General features: G+C 38.8%; 1 protein-coding gene across 22 annotated transcripts in view; it reads right to left on the minus strand.

Annotated features, from left to right (window-relative positions):
• Positions 1–7,354: 7,354 nt before the first annotated feature.
• LRRFIP2 (LRR binding FLII interacting protein 2) overlaps positions 7,355–16,014 on the minus strand; it is a 48,280-nt gene continuing 39,620 nt past the window's right edge. For 18 of the 22 annotated variants that reach the window (XM_015854969.2, XM_032442554.1, XM_032442556.1 and 15 more), the window contains 7 exons: positions 13,134–13,235; positions 12,752–12,884; positions 11,900–11,949; positions 10,892–11,012; positions 10,216–10,295; positions 9,042–9,146; positions 7,355–8,363 (listed from right to left, as the gene is read on the minus strand). In XM_015854969.2, coding sequence (XP_015710455.1) covers positions 8,253–8,363; positions 9,042–9,146; positions 10,216–10,295; positions 10,892–11,012; positions 11,900–11,949; positions 12,752–12,884; positions 13,134–13,235 — 702 coding nt within the window. In that variant the 3' untranslated portion in view covers positions 7,355–8,252. The remainder of the gene's footprint in view (positions 8,364–9,041; positions 9,147–10,215; positions 10,296–10,891; positions 11,013–11,899; positions 11,950–12,751; positions 12,885–13,133; positions 13,236–16,014) is intronic. The other 4 variants (XM_015854983.2, XM_015854982.2, XM_015854981.2 and 1 more) reach the window with 2 other exon arrangements.

A 16,014-nucleotide genomic window follows, 5' to 3' on the forward strand; every position in this document is an offset into this window, starting at 1 on the left:
TCTCCTCTACACCATCCTGGTGAGTCCCCATCTGGGGTACTGTGTCCATTTTTGGTGTCCCCAATTTGAGACAGATGGGATACTTCTAGAGAGAGTCCAGAGTGTTCCTACTATTAGGAAGCTGGAGCATCTCCTTTATGAGGAAAGGCTGAGGAACCTGGGACTGTTCAGCCTGGAGAACACTGAAAGGGAGAATCTAATAAATGCTTATAAATATCTAAAGGGCGAGAGTCAAGTGGACGGGGCCAGGTTCTCTTTGGTGATGCTCAGTGATAGGACAAGGGACAATATGTACAAACTGAAATACATTTCTCATGCTCCATCTAAACATGAGATCCTCTTTATTTAGAGGATAAGAGGCTGTCCAGAGATGCTGTGAAGTCTTCTCTGGAGATACTCAAGACCTTGGATGCTTTCCTGTAACCTGCTTTAGGGAATCTGCTTTAGCAGGGAGTTGGAATTGATGATCTCCAAAAATCCCTTCCAGTATTTAAGACTCTGTAATTCTGTAATCTTTAATCAAACTCTCTTTGAAAATGGGCTGATATCCTGCATTATTATTTGCTAAGGCTTGATTCCAAAGCAAGTGAAAAAAACAGCAAGAAAAGTATTTGCGGAATGCACTTACTGTTGATTTGAGCAGTATAACTAATATCGCTGTCCAGGCCTCCCTCACCTGTACCCTGTTAGTCCATCAGGATAGAAAAACATTTGATTGCTTCAGTGAATCAAGCCTGCTTTTACTAAAATCATCCTCAAATCCACTTGTGCCTTCTCGCATACAAAATCAAAAGATGATGACCATGTTGTGCAACAAAACTGAGAGAAAACACGGCCTTTTAAGCTTTTTGAATAAAGAACCCTGCCTTTAAGCAGTGCACAACAGTGTTGAGAATAGCTCTTACCTCGCAGTTTATGGGGCTTCTCAAGTGTATAGCTGCAAGTCTTATATTTGGAAAAGATCACATGCCCCTGTAGTGTATTTATAAAGGCATATACTGCTCGTGACAGGTTTCTATTCTTATTTATTTGGCCCGAATAGGAGGACAAGTGGATGTTTTTAGATGTGAGGTGCAGGGGGGGCTAATGGCAGGAAGCTTTGGTTGTTTAGTGGAAAAAACCTGTCAACTGAACCAGTTGTAACTGGTTCAGAGGAGGTGGGCTGCGATGTAAATGGGCGATAAGCTGAGGACAGTTAGACCACAGCCGTCCTGTCTTTTACCACAGTATATTTCTAAACCACAGTGATGGAAATACAAAGTGATATAACCACATGCTTACATTACATGTGAAAAAATAGTGAAACTTATCGTTCACTACACATGTTGATCTATCTGTGTATTTGTGATATCCACGTGCAAGGGCTACCGCTGCTGCAAGAACATGGGTGCTGGAGGAAGTCTGCAGGACTTCAATTTTTATTTATCACACATGCATGCCACAGTTAGATGCTATCTAAGTGTAAGCTTCTGCTGTCAGGACTTTCTTAATACTTGGAAGATATATGTTCTCAAATGAATGCCTAATCACAGCAGATTTTCAGTGCTTTCAAGCTTCTACAAGTATGAGCATTACAGCTGCAGCACTCCTGTCATGGTTGCAAAAATAATGAAAGTACTGAAAAAATGATTACAGTCAATTTGGTGCTTCTCATGAGAAGAAGACAGAATGGAACACACATCTCTAAAACATGAAGGACTAATGTGCAGATGAATTTATTTGTGGAAAGGGGTTTCCACTGTTTTCTTTATCTTGTTAGAAGCACTTTGAATCCTATATTGAACAGAAACTTGCATGGCTGAGAATGTTGATTTCTCATCCACTAAAGTGCCTTAGAATAGGTGATAAGGAAAGAAACCCGTGGATTCCTCTCACATTTAGTTGCAAAGGAGAAAGATCCACATAAGGATTACAGCAGCCTGCCAACAGCTGTTGACTTCTGTTGATACCAGTTACCAACACAAATTTTAAAGGAGATCCCAAGAGCAGACTAATCATTTTGAGATTCTGAAACAGCTGGGGCACCAGCACATGCTCACAAGTGCTGAGCACATCAAAAGCCTCAGAAGCACGGGTCAAGAGTTCTGTTCCTCTGCACCTAAGGGGAAAGAGATCAAACGACAACAATAATCAATTGACAAGATAGCTGTGTCTCAGCTATCACCACATATGCTTCCACCATACAGAAATTTTATTTCTTTCCAGTAATTACTTAGCAATTTGGAAGATCACTTCACGTATGCATCACGGACAAATATCTTCATTCTAATTGGGAGCAATCTAATATGCATATGTCAGTAAGGTACACCTTTATGAGGTATTGCAGTACAGGGGAACCATTCCCTTTACTTTCTGACGAGTAATGTCTTCTACATCCACCATTCTTAAAGAGGATCAAAAGATCTCAGATCAGAAGCTTCGGCTTCTGGAGGTGTAATTCCTCCTTCAGCTGGAGCTTTGCCATTTGTGGTAAAGTGAATGCAAGATAATCCTGAAAATAAATTAAGTCATTTCAAAAATGAAAAAATATCACCTCTCATATGTAACTGAAGCACACCACAAAAATCTTAAGACACCAAAGGTAGAGGATAACACTGTTCTGGTGAAGAGGATAAAGACTTAAGTGGTTTCGTCCAGATGGTCTTCAAGATGAGTACATTTGTCCTACAACTGAAGTGAAAACAAATCTCTTCCCAGAATATCCTCTCTCCAGAGAAATTTCTTCCACCCCTCCTGCTTCTGGTCTCCATTGTCTTTCCAGGATGGCTGGTGAAGAAATGATGGAGACCAGCCATATGATTTGAGATTTGGGTGATCCTGTGTGGAGCCAGGCGTTGGACTTGATGATCCTTGTGTGTCCCTTCCAACTCAGAATATTCTATGATTTCATTTCATCCTGAGCCTTTTCATCATGCTCCAGAAGAGCTACTTCAGCCCCCGCACTTGGATTAGCCAGAATTCAGAGGCAGGTGAGTCCAATTCAGATTCTGAGCAGCCAGAACCCAGCAGGGCTTACTGCAGCAGGTTCAAAGATGATGAACTCACAAGAAATAGTCCACTAATCAAATTATTTAGGGATGGAGAATATTGAAGTTCTACACAAATGTCCTCACACTTGCAATGAGTTTACCACTGTCCAGTTTTTCTTTGAAGTCTTCTTCAGAAGGAAGAGAGTTACTAACTCCACTGAAAGAAATCAGAGGCATTTCAAATCAAGCATTACCTCCAAACTACAGTCTTTTTCCTTTAGGCTGAACAGCATGTTTTTAGATGTTTCAACTGGGAGGTTTTTAATTATCAAATCTAAAAAACCAACCTCACTGGGATCACTGATGAAATGCCTTTCCCCATGACAGATTCTGTCAGCAAGGACTTTCAGTTTCACTATGACACACTTGGGATCATCAACTCAATGTCTGCACCCTGGCAAGCAGTTTTCCTTTTTATTGCAAACTTCCCCTTTGGAAGATACTTTCAGAAGCCCTTTTGGAAGCAACCAGAAGTGTTGCTTTACAAATTAAATCATTTTCTTAACAAATGTTCTGGAAAGAGGTTGTCTCACTCTAAGCCATGAACCAAACAGCTCCTTCTGTTGTCTTCTCCTTGCACCTTAGTGCTTTAAGCCCTTAAGAAGAGTGCATCTTCAGTCTTGATCTTTACACTCACAGTGAAATGTGAAATGAGAATATTAACAGCTTATGTTATGCTGTTGAAAAAGCAGTTTGAATCCACATTTTTAGCGGGAGAGCCCTGTTTTCACCAGCAGTCCTCAATCCATCAAAGCACATCACAGAGCCTCTATTGCATTTAACTAGAACACATTTTCCATTTGAATCATAAGTGCATTTTTAACTCACTGATGACCTGTATTACTGTAATCAAAGTTTTCTCCTCCAAAAGATCTCCTGTGTCAATTTGCAGTGCACCAGTGCAGCCCAGCACGATGCTCTCTGCTCTCCTGCTTTCTCACCTGAACATGGAGCTGTCACTCACCATGTCATAGCACTGCAAGGTTTCTCCCTGCATTATTGACTCCTAGCTTGTCTTTAGAAAGCTTTTACACTCCAGTTCCCAGTAGATACAGAACAGACTTGCTCACCATCACAGACAAGCTGAAGTGCAGGGCACCAGCTGAAGAAGCTTTCTGGAAACTAAGAGGAAAAAAAAGGCTTGGCAGGAACAAAAATCCTTTCTTCAGCCAAGGGCCTTTCAGCATATTCCAGTAATCACCAGGACAAAAAGCAAGGGGCTGCCAAGTTTCAGAAGGCATATAAGCAGTGCCTTCCAAGCTGCAGCAAGAGAAACAGCTTCTCTTTGGGGTGAACATCCTAAAGCATGAGCTAGTGTCATCAGCAGCTTTTAAGACAGCAGTTAAGCCGGGAAAAAAATATAACCATTATTTCTACCTTCACAATGCTAGATAGCAAAAATTACCTTCCATGTTTGGTAGTCACTCCAAAGGTGAGAGAGCACAGTGCCATCCACAAGTCTCTCACTTAAACAATGGGAACTTGATAGTATATAACCAGTTTCAAGCTAGGACAGGACTGGAGAAGAATGCAGCATCCTCAGCTGCTGCTGTTTGGAAGGTGTCACTTCTCAGCTGTCACAACCAGCAGCAGGATCCCAACTCCCCCTCCACCTGCCCTGCAGAGAAAGGAGCTCCCATGGCTGCAGGGCATCGTGTTCTGCTATAAATGCACACAAGAAGCAAATCCTGTGCAGCAGATTGTGAGATGCACAGGAAAAAAAAAAGGGATTTCTTTTCTGAGGGGCATTCCTATCGACTCCAGATAAAACATAATAAACAACACTTGTCTGTCCTGTTTCCTTCAGCTGCAGCAGACTGGCCTCTTCCAGAGCATTGCAGTCTTCTTATTGCTGAGGACAGTCTGTTACCTGTATACAGGTAATTTCAACCGTTCGTTCAGCAGCACTTTCTGGTGCTTGATAACATCACTGTGTTCACACCACTCGTTTTTGCTACCAAGCTTTGCACCACCTCACTAACAGCTTTTCAAACCGTGTCTCTACCAAAGGCTGAAGTGGGGAGGCCAGCTGCTCCTCCCTGAGATTTCTGGTTTGCTACAACTTACTCCCGGTCGCTCACCTAGAGAGCGAGTGCCCTCTGCTGACAGTCAGAGGAGACAGCAAACCTTAAAGCAGTCGAGGTTTCTGGGTGCGGGTGTCAAGGCTTTGGCAGCAGTGGGCTGTAAGTGCGGGGCCCTCTGTGAGAAGCGGCCAGGACGTTCTTTGCTGCTCACCCTCCCGGATCCACTGATCTCTTAGCTTCTCAAAGGTCCGCTTTTTCTGAGTGCGGCTGTAGAATGTGTCTTCTCCTGTTGCAAAGGAAACTATTAAGTATCTGCTGTCACTCCTGGGTGTAAGAACAGCTCCACCAAAAGGAGCAACCTTAAATAACTACTGTTTCAAGCGCCTGAGCTTGAAAGGTTTTCCCTCCAAAAGGAGGGTTTAGGTGAATTTAGTGCTTTGTATGAATTTTAGTGCCTTCCATGGAGAGAAACTCACCATTTTAGCAGGACTTTCCCAGCACTTTGTGGGCAGGACAGTCAAGAACACTGCCTCCAAGCCAGCCAATAAAACACCTGCAGAAGCCAGCCTGAAACCATAGTCTCGTTTTGATTTTCCCTCTGTTCTCCATCAAGCAGCTCTTGCAGCTTCAGGTCTTCCTTCTCTTCCCAAGCTTGACAAAAGCAATGGAGAAAACAGGAACACAAAGCAGAGTATAACAGAGCATATGTGACAAAAACCTTTGGCCAGTGGTAAAGGAATAAAACTGACAGCAAGAACAGGGAGAAACTGGTTGCTACCTACATCTTTTCTGTTCTAATATCAGCTCTTCTTGTGAAGCTTAGTCTATATTTAAGCGTCCTGAACCACGTGCACCAAGAACTAGCCAAAATGTCTACAAAGCCCCTGGGATAGTTCCAGTGAGCCTAAGAAGTGTTGCTCCTATAGGCAAAGTGGGGAGCACCCTGAGTAGTAGTTGTTGTTGGCTGTAAGACAGACATCTCTCATTACACATTGGAAACTAAAAAGAACGAGCACAAGGGAAATTGTGGCACAGGCTTTCAAAGCACCATAAGCCAAGGGCACAGAGGCTGCACCCTGCACTGTATCTATTTTTCCTTTTTATGAATTCTTTCAGGCTGCTCTGACTTCTAAAAACAGCTTTGGCAAGGACTCTGCTATTTCCCACCTTCACAAATAAGCCCCTGCACTACCACAGATATGCAGCAGTGCCCCAGGAATAAAAATACACCTACAGTGCCCTCAACTGCACTGGGCCCATCTGAGCCACAGTTTCCAGTGCTGCCCAGGGCCTTGTAACCAGCTCTAGAAGCAGCAGCAGGTAGGGAGCAACTGGTGGAGCTGGGTGGCCAAGGGGACGATAGGCAGTGAGGCAAGAGCCCAGCCCCAGCATAACAGTGGTCTGGCCTGCCTATGGAGCGTGAGACCAGCGTAGCTGACAGCACAGGGCAGGGCCCTGGCACCCCACTGCCTGAGGGAGATGCACTGCTTGGTCTGGGGTATAGGTCTGGGTTAAAAAACATAACAAAAACCACAAAGTAGTAAGAAAAGCTGAAATGGCTTAGAAACCTTTGCTATCTAAGGATCAGCCCTGGTTGCTCACACTTTCTTTTTTCCATGCCTTTTTTTTTTTTTTTTTTTTTTTTTCCTTGCATTGAGACAAAATAATCCTGTCATCTTTTTTCATGGTAGTCGTGAGCAATCAAATAAACATCTTGAGATATTTCTCTATACAAATGTATGTAAATCTCCAAATTCTGATTCACAACAATTCCTGGGAGCAGAAATTGGATGCTTTTTTTTCAGCTGGTGATCAACTTCTATGTAAAGATGGCAGCTCCTTTGAAAAGAAGCTCCCATAACGACAGAAGCACAAATGCTCTCGATTGTAAAAATCCTGAAACCTACTTTGGTTTGAGAAATACTGACAGGCAACCATTTACAACAGGAAAGTATCCGGTGAGAGTCCAAAAGAATGATTTCTCTCAGGTCAAATGTTTGGCCTTGCTAGCCCCAAACAAAGGTTAACACTGTGTCAGGCAACTCAGAATGGCCACTACTGGTGATATTCATTAACACACCTGTTGTGGCAACTTGAAAAGAGTGGAAGTTCTTAACAGCTTTCACTGCCCACAGAGAATAATCTACAGACAAGAGTTCCAAAAAACTCTTTGAGTTGACTTGATGACAGTATTATCGAGTAGCAGGCCTGCCTAGGAAAAGAAAAATATTACAAACTCGTTACTTTGAAGCCTTTACATTATAAAGTATAAAAACAACTTTATGAATATGAAGATCAAAATTCACTGTTCTGTCAAAACTTTATTTATTCTGTTGGAACCTCAGCATTTTAAAGAAAACACAAAGCATCTGCTTTTGGTCAGTAAAGTGTCCGTTTAATAAACTCCTTAGCCACATTTCCCAACTCATCCGCCCACCCTTAAATTTCAATTCACACTTCAGCAGCAGATGACAAATCGACAGTATAACAACAAAAGTCTGAAAATCTGTACTCTTAAACTAAGAGCATCCAGGGGTAGGATTTGACAAAATCATCTAGAACTCAAATGTGCCCATGCAAAAAAAAAAAAAAAAAAAAAAAGCAGATTTTTATATACAGTCCCTATTTATTTTCTTATAAATTTAAATATTTTACAAAAATGCATTTTCAAAATGTATAAAGTTCAGTGAACACCCCAAATGTATCTTAAAATAAAACGTTATCTGATTTCAAGGGTTATTTCAACAATGAAGTCTAAATTGCACCAGATGAAAGGCACTTGTGCTGTGTGATGTCTTGAGCGAACGTATGTTAAGTTTATAATACAGTGTCTTCTTGAATTCATGCAGCTGTCTCTGAACATCAAGCATCATTAAAGCAGCCAGAAGAGATCGTGAGTAAACTTGATTCCACAGTTGTGAAAACGCTTTCTATCACCAGGTCGAACATACAGCATTATGCTCCAGCTGTGACTCTAGAATCAAATGCTACAGAAAAACTGCTGTTACCCACAAGGGAATTCAAACTACATTTCATTTTCTCATAAGTTACAAAAAGAAGTATGTCATTTAATTATGAAACTAAAACACCACTGAACAGCTCTGTGTTCACATAGTGTGTGCCAATGAAAGTCTGTATTTAAAAACGAGCTAGGGGCTAGTTATTCAAGGAGCAGTGCATTGTATTTTCAATTTCCACTTCACTGTTGAGACAGAAGCGCAGTCCTATTTGCCTTCATCTTCTCCAGCCTTTTCATTAAGTGGCTATTGGTCATCTCCATCTCTTCTATCTTATCCAGTGCTGTTCTTAACTATAAAATGAAAGCATAAGTTATCACCACCAAATTTAATTGGACTTTTTGCAGATTTTAAGCATTAACAGAGGAAATAAAAATTAAACTCTTTACAAACATTCTGTGTGAGTTAAGGCTGATACTTGAAGAGTAGCCATATCATTACTGCAGCCAGATGAAAGAAAATTCAAATATTAACATAATAACCGGGAAGCAATTTGAATATAAAATAGCCATCACCAAACAGCTTCCCACTACATGCTATTGAAAAATAAGGCCCTGTCCATCACTGATGGAGACATATTCCCATGGGTAGCACTCATCACACAAGCCATGCAGTAGCTCCAAGGCAAACATGTTTTTTCTAGCTTTTTGTGAGGTGTGTGATGCTCTATTATGGGAGGGTTGGCTCTTTGGTAATATGTACGGAGGGATTAGTTTAAAGGTATAAAAGTTACCACATTTAGAAGAAAATAAAAGTTCAGATCCTCTCTTTCAAGGACAATACTGAATTGAATGGTATTTAGTACTACTTATATGTGCTACATCTGTCCTCTGAATGCAGCACTGAGAGTAAAGGCCTTCTGATAACACTTGAAAGCTGTAACAGAAGATTACTAAAAAGAGAGGGCTTGGACATAAAAGACAGTGAAGTTCAAGACTGAAAGTTCAAAACAAGTAAATCAAGTTAATTACTTCTCGCTGAAGCTTCCTCTTTTCAGCTTTGAGTTCATCTTCCACTTTTTCTGCATTTTCTGCTGCACTTTTATACCTTGCAACTTGTCCTTCCAGCCGTCCAATCTGCAAACACAAACAAGACCAAAGGAACAATTACTCAAGGTAATCGCCTACCACCACCAGTTCTTCTACTTCCAAAAGAACATTAACACAAGGCACCCTGTGAATTATACATAGTACCTTTATGTGGAAAGAGAAGGTTAAAATGTATTTAGCAGCAGCCATAATTTCCAAGTGTTTAAAACAAAAACAAACAAACCAACCACTATTAGCACCAAAAAAAAAAACAACAACAAAAAAAAAAAAATGCTAAGAGGAACAAAATGGTGTGCAGAACTTCCAATACCCTTCACTACTGCTGGTCTCCTTGCAAATGATGCAGGGAGCAGTGGAGAATGGAACATAGTATGGAAATATTTCAGATTATATGAAAAGGCACTGAACTAAGCAGAGAAAGGTCTGTAAAATAAAGAATTGGGGAATACACGGGAATTAATACAAGCCCCAGAAAGCTAAAAAGCAGAGACCACATGAAAGTACGAAGAAGAAAGTGTCATAGTACAGACTTCAACAGAAAAGTGTGGACTCATGACAAATCCTGGTTTGGACCCACACATCTTGAAGTTCATTTGCTAGACTGTTTTCTTTTTAGCTCCCTGCTACCCACAAATCCATAGGATGGGGTAATCATCCACTGTTATGCAAGAGTGCAATTGCACACCTTTGATTCACATTATAATCCCTTAAATGATTTTCAAGTGATCTGCAGAGATGCGGCATTATACCAGCAAGTTACTCACCCTTTGCTAATACAGTAAAATTCCTGAATTTCTAAGAGTGTGTCCCACAGTCAAATACGACCTTCTGACAATTAAACTAGTATAAATGAATTTTCTTAAAAATGCTGGCTTGTCTCCCTTAGTATTCTGCTGTACATTCATATCTTAAATTAATAGTAAATTAACTCTGTATTTTATAATTTAGACTATGCACAGCTATTTACTTGCAGCAAATAGGAAGAAAATACACTGTTCTGTGCAAACTAAATAACAAGTAGTAAATCAAATTTTCTTGAAAAAAGTACTGCAAAAAAAGCATAATAATAAATAAATTCAAAGAGAGATGTACTTACATTTTGTTCCAAGGTGGTTATATCTTGTTCAGCTTTTGAAAGTCTAAACTTGTATTCACTGATTTGTCTGTTGGCATCTCCTAGTCAAAAATTGACATGAATATATTTCTCAGAGTAATTCTCTGTACTGTCAGTACTCCTTTTAAATCAAATTCATTACATAGACCATTTTATATGTATTCCGTTCTATGACAATCTATGAAATGAGTAAAATATTCAGCTGAAGAAATAGCTTGCTCAGAACAGAAAGTAGTGTTGTGCTTCCAAAGAAGCAAAACTGAATTTTGAGCTATACTTTAGTAACTTCTCATATTTTGCTTTAGGAGATAACCGGTTAAGTCTTTAAGATCAGTTTCTGTATCAAATAAAATAATCAGAACATATTAACAAAAACAATTCAGCTGAAATTCTAAAAGCTAAAAAACACATTTGTTCAAGTACTGGCAAACATTCTAGGCAAGACTGTTAACTGAGAACCAACTAACCATACATAAATACATATTTTTTTAAAGTTATTATACAGTGAGAACTTTCCTGCAAGAACACATGCCAAGAAAAAAAAATACCTGCTCAAAATATATCTATTCACATGGTACCACTGTATAACAACACAGGAAAAGGTAGTCAGCTTCATCTTCCCAGTCAGAATACCTTTGAACAGTAACCATATACGTACTCTGCATTTCGATTAGCTGCAAGTCAGAACCATTCTCTAAGCCTACTATATCTGGATTCATGCCATCACTTTTAGAATATTTCTGCCTTTCTTCTTCCAATTGCATCTTCAGTTTTCTAACCTGAAACACATGTTTCACTTTGTGAAAAACACAGAAATTCAGTAGTAGTACATCTAAACATTCAGTGAGACCAAGTAGTACTGAGATGCCATTTGCTGAGACAATTCTGCAAGTGGGAATAGCAAAGCCATGCAGGAGGGGCAGGGAGTCTGCTCCCAGATATCTGCCTTTCCAATCATTTCCCCAGTGTTGCTAGGTGAAGACTCTGCAGGTCATCTTTGCAATGGGACTTGCAAAATCCCCACTCCTGATAAAAAACAAATCCTTTAATTTTTACACTTACATGGCTATAGTTATACACATTTTTATGCATATAAGATGTAGGTACATTCTCAGCAAAAACAGATGTTGGCAACATTATTTTATATATATATGATATGTTCAACTAGAAGCACAGAAACTAGTATTCTTAATGAATACTCACTGGACATACATTTTCTTAATCTCTCTTCTCCATATTGAAACTACATTAAAACACAGCTACTTTGGTAATAGTAACCTATTTAAGTAACTGGAGTGATTAAAGAAACAGTACACTATTACCACTCAGCAGCTTGGAGAGAGATGCTAGAGCTTCTACAAGCTGTATTTTACTGAATTCAGTATGTCAGGATAATACCAAAAAGAAACCTATGTGTACTAAGCAATTTCTGTTTTAACACTTTTTTTTTTTCTCTTTCTTCTGTAGTGACAGAAACAGAGCGAGAGGAGCTGATAATTCCTGGCAGTAAGATAGTTTACAAGTCAAACATTCAGTCTTATTTTGTTTGAGCGCTCATGTATTGGTGAGTAAACAAAAGGTGACTATATTTGTTTGCTGTTACTTTATTAATATTCTGTAAAAGGATTCACAAATGTATACTTCTAAAAATAATGGGTTGTTTTACCTGCGACAATAATTCTTCCTTTTCTCCTGCTAATTTTCGTAGCCGGACATCTAAAACAAGAGACCTCTATTAGAAAATATGAATCTTTAAGTAAGGATGCATTTCTTGTAATTTTTGTTTTCAAAGATAACGAAACATAATGACTACAGCAGTTCACAAGGAAATGGTAACTTTGACAGTAACAAAGCATAAAGATGTGTATGTCACAACAGAAACAGATATCAAGCCCAGTCCTTGTCTAAACAACGCTTATTATACAACATGTGGAAATATAATGCAAGTGTATGGAGAAATTTATCTGCATGCTACTAACAGTTTTACAGGGTATTCTGACCACACACAGATTAACTGAAAAGCTAAAATAATAGTTTAAGAAAAAAAAATGTTACCTTTATTACTATTTGATTGTTTTTAAATCTTATGGATTTTTTTCCCTTAGAAATGCAATGAAAATCTGCACTTGCTTTACACTGGTAAAGATACAAATATAGTTCTCTATAAAAACTGATTATACATGCATACCCTCTGCACCACAGAATACCAAGGAAAACTGATTAACCCAAAATAACATACTTTTAGGCAAATCAAATATTTTCCAATAATTGTAAAACAGAAATTGGACCCCAAAAATCTAATTGACTACAAATGCCAAAGCACATCATGTTCTATTTTATTTTATTTTTTTTATAATGAAAAGATGCATGCGTAAATAAATGTCAACCACAGTCTTAAAAACAGTGGTAATTAGGTATTCCAGGAGCCTAATAGGTTTGTGGCTTATAACCACAAAAAATATACTACTGTGAACAGAAAGCAAGCAGACTTCATGAACACATTTTTGGATATTTTTACCTAGCGGTCCTTCTCCTGCAGATTCCAAGACTTGAGCAGCTTCCTGTGATACAACTGTTATTGCACCAACTGCTGATTCATGGTTTATATCACCATTTGGTGTGCCATCTGGGATTATAACTAATCCATGTTTCTGAAAGCACAAAAGAGAAATTGGTTCTCATGGAAGACCACTGATAAAATGCAACTGTACAAAAAATGTTTGAAAAGCCTTCTTGAAGAGATTGAAACAGTTACAAGGAAACGCTCCATCTGACCTACCCCAAGGTCATGTATTGAGGCTTCACTATAATAGCAACCATTCTTCCTCTATTTCATTGACATTGACTTTATGCCCCATTGCTGGATTTCTGATACTGTAAAGTAGCTACTACCAACATACCTCTCCTCTCTTCATTGTTTCCTTCAGGTCAGCCAACTCCTCTCTGAGCTCATCTCGCTCTTTCTTAATGCAGTCAAAGTAATCTTTCTGTCTTTCTAGGGCCTGGGTTCAGGCAGATAGCAAGAAAAAGAATGGCATAGAGAAAAAGATGATAGATAGCAGAAAGAGTTTCTAAAAATAAATACAAAAAGCTTAATAAAAGAAATTAAAAAGGGGTATTTTACGTAACTAAAATGTACCTATATCTAACATCTAACAACTACATTCTGCAATTCAAACACGTAGCCTCATTACCATGTATCTCATGACAATTTTTTTCCCAGGGGGATCTTAGTTCATTTCTATTATATAAGTTTTTGGAATATTCTATTTTTGATAGATTTTGTTAATCTAAACAAAGCACCAGAAGAGTAAGTCATTCTTCATAACATGGCCAGACATAAAATTAGCTGGAACTCAATTGTCAAAAGACAATCATTGAGATAATTTCTCAAACTTCTACAGGATATGGAAGTAGAAATCTCACCTCATTTAACTACTGCACAAATTAAGTCTGTCATCCACTTAAAAGTCCAGGTTATTAGTACTAGGCACTTTTTACTACAAGCGAAGGAATCACTTTTACAGAAAAGCAGAAACAAGCACTAGCAGTACTGTTCCAGCACGTGAAAGCATCACAGCTAAAAGCACAACATATGGACACAGATGGGTTTGCCTACCTAACTAAACTGCAGCTCTGTTATACTTGGCAGTTAATCAGACATTTTCCCTTGACTGGGCAGGATCCCAGTATTCCATTCAAGCCCAATACCGCATGCATTACAAATAATCCTGACTACAGAGCAACTGCAAAAACATGCACAAATTTTCCAAAGAAAATTTAACTAGACTTTGCATCATGCATTTAGGAAGGAATGATAACAAGAAAGAAATGAAGGTGAATACCACTGTGTTGTTTGTAATTGCTCCACATAATTGCAGTATGCTGAACTTTAGTAATTAGTGCATAACATTTAAAATATAAAATTTATAAGATGTCCTTTCATTTCCAGACCCATACTATATCTTTGCAATAACATCAGTGTGAAGAACCTTAATCAGTATGTTGTTTTGTTACACTTGAAGATTACTGCCATTTCTGCAGCATACAGGCGTGATGTGGGGTTGAGTGTTCTATGTTCACCTCTATGGAAGGGTGGGCACAGAGGCCTGAAGCCACAATGCAGATGCAGAACCTGTGTCCTTGGCAGTTCCCTGTGATGCTGCCAGCCTTACTAGAACACCCTTTCTATCCTCTCCCAATACACAGAAGCGCTGACAAATAGGAAATTTTTGTAACCATATACCTCTATTTATGGAAAGATTAATTATAACTACTCAAAAACTAAAAATCTTAGTAAAACTGCTAGTTTTTGTATGCTTGGGGGTTATGATATGACATGGACTTTACACTAGATCTTGTACTATTGCAATTCTTCTTTTGGGAAAACTAAAATTAAAAAAGTAATAATAACAAAAATATCAGGCCAACGGAACTCTACAAGCATGTTTTTAACATGCCAACATCATTAAAATCTGACTGTCAAGTAAATAGCATATTTGTCTAGGGCGCTAATTATTAAATATTTGAAAAACCTTCATGAAATCTATACCAAACTCAGATAAATCACTGCTAATTTCAAACTGGTCACACACATACTAGACTTAAACAGCTGTACAACTCAGTAATAATCTAACCTGAAAATGTTGTTCAATTTCCTCAAATCAACAACATTTAAAACAAGGCAAAACTACAAATTTGGATTGCTTTGTAGAAACAGGATAGTATAAGGAGGTAAGGGTCAAACAAGTCATTCTATCTTTGTTCTGCTTGCCTTTCTTCCTTCCTCTGAGATACCATGAGTCTTGCATACATTTTAGAGGTAGGTTGTAATTCTAAGCCAAAGTACTCCCCCTTTTGCAAAGCTTCAGAAATTCAGAAGCTGGAAGAGAATAAAATTAGCAAGATGACTCATTACCGAGGCAAAAGACAAAAAACTCAGGGCTAAGAAAAAAACTGAGACAATATGGTACACAGAGGTAATGAAGATCAAATATGGAAGAAATACGATCACTTAATAAATTAAAATAAGCTTCCTGGATGACACGCAGGAAAAAAAAAAAACCACTATGGAAGTTGAAATACTATTTTTATGATGGGGGAGAGTGTTGCAGTATGGTTTGAAGGAATGAAACAATAAAAATGACATAAAGAAAGAGGGTTTGTTTTTGTTTTTTTTTTAAATAAATCTGGGCACCGCAAGCTATAGATAACTTTTCACATTGACTTGAACTCCAGCAAATACATTATTATCCAAAGAAATCTGGACAAGTCGAAATCCTGGTGTAATATTATTTTGATAGAAACAACCCTGAAGTTACTAAAAGACACTTCCCTTCTGAAAACTGCCCACAGTTAACTCCCTCTTAACACTAGGCTGTTTACTTGTAGTTCAGAACAGCCACAAGTCCAGGCCTTCTAATTATTTTTTAGGATCTGCCTGACTCTGGGGCAGCTTTCCCATTGTGACTGCCCAGAAGCAAAGCTGACAAACCCTGCCTGAACTATATTAGCTGCGTAACAAATACGTGATTCTGTACTTGCTGTACCACCTTTCCTGCTACACAGGAACCACAGAGATACTCCTCAGAAGAGCTGATACTGCTAATGTTTCAATTTCAGCTCTCAGTACCAAGACCTGATTACAGTCAGCCTGGTTCAGTACTGTGCCCAAAGTAAGGACCTAGAAGAATCAAGAGCGCAACACAGAAATATGCATGCATGGCTGAAAAATTCAACTCAAGTCTGCATGCATATGTTAACACTAAGTATGCTAAATAC

Source organism: Coturnix japonica, chromosome 2 (genome assembly GCF_001577835.2).
Source record: "Coturnix japonica isolate 7356 chromosome 2, Coturnix japonica 2.1, whole genome shotgun sequence".
Taxonomy (NCBI): domain Eukaryota; kingdom Metazoa; phylum Chordata; class Aves; order Galliformes; family Phasianidae; genus Coturnix; species Coturnix japonica.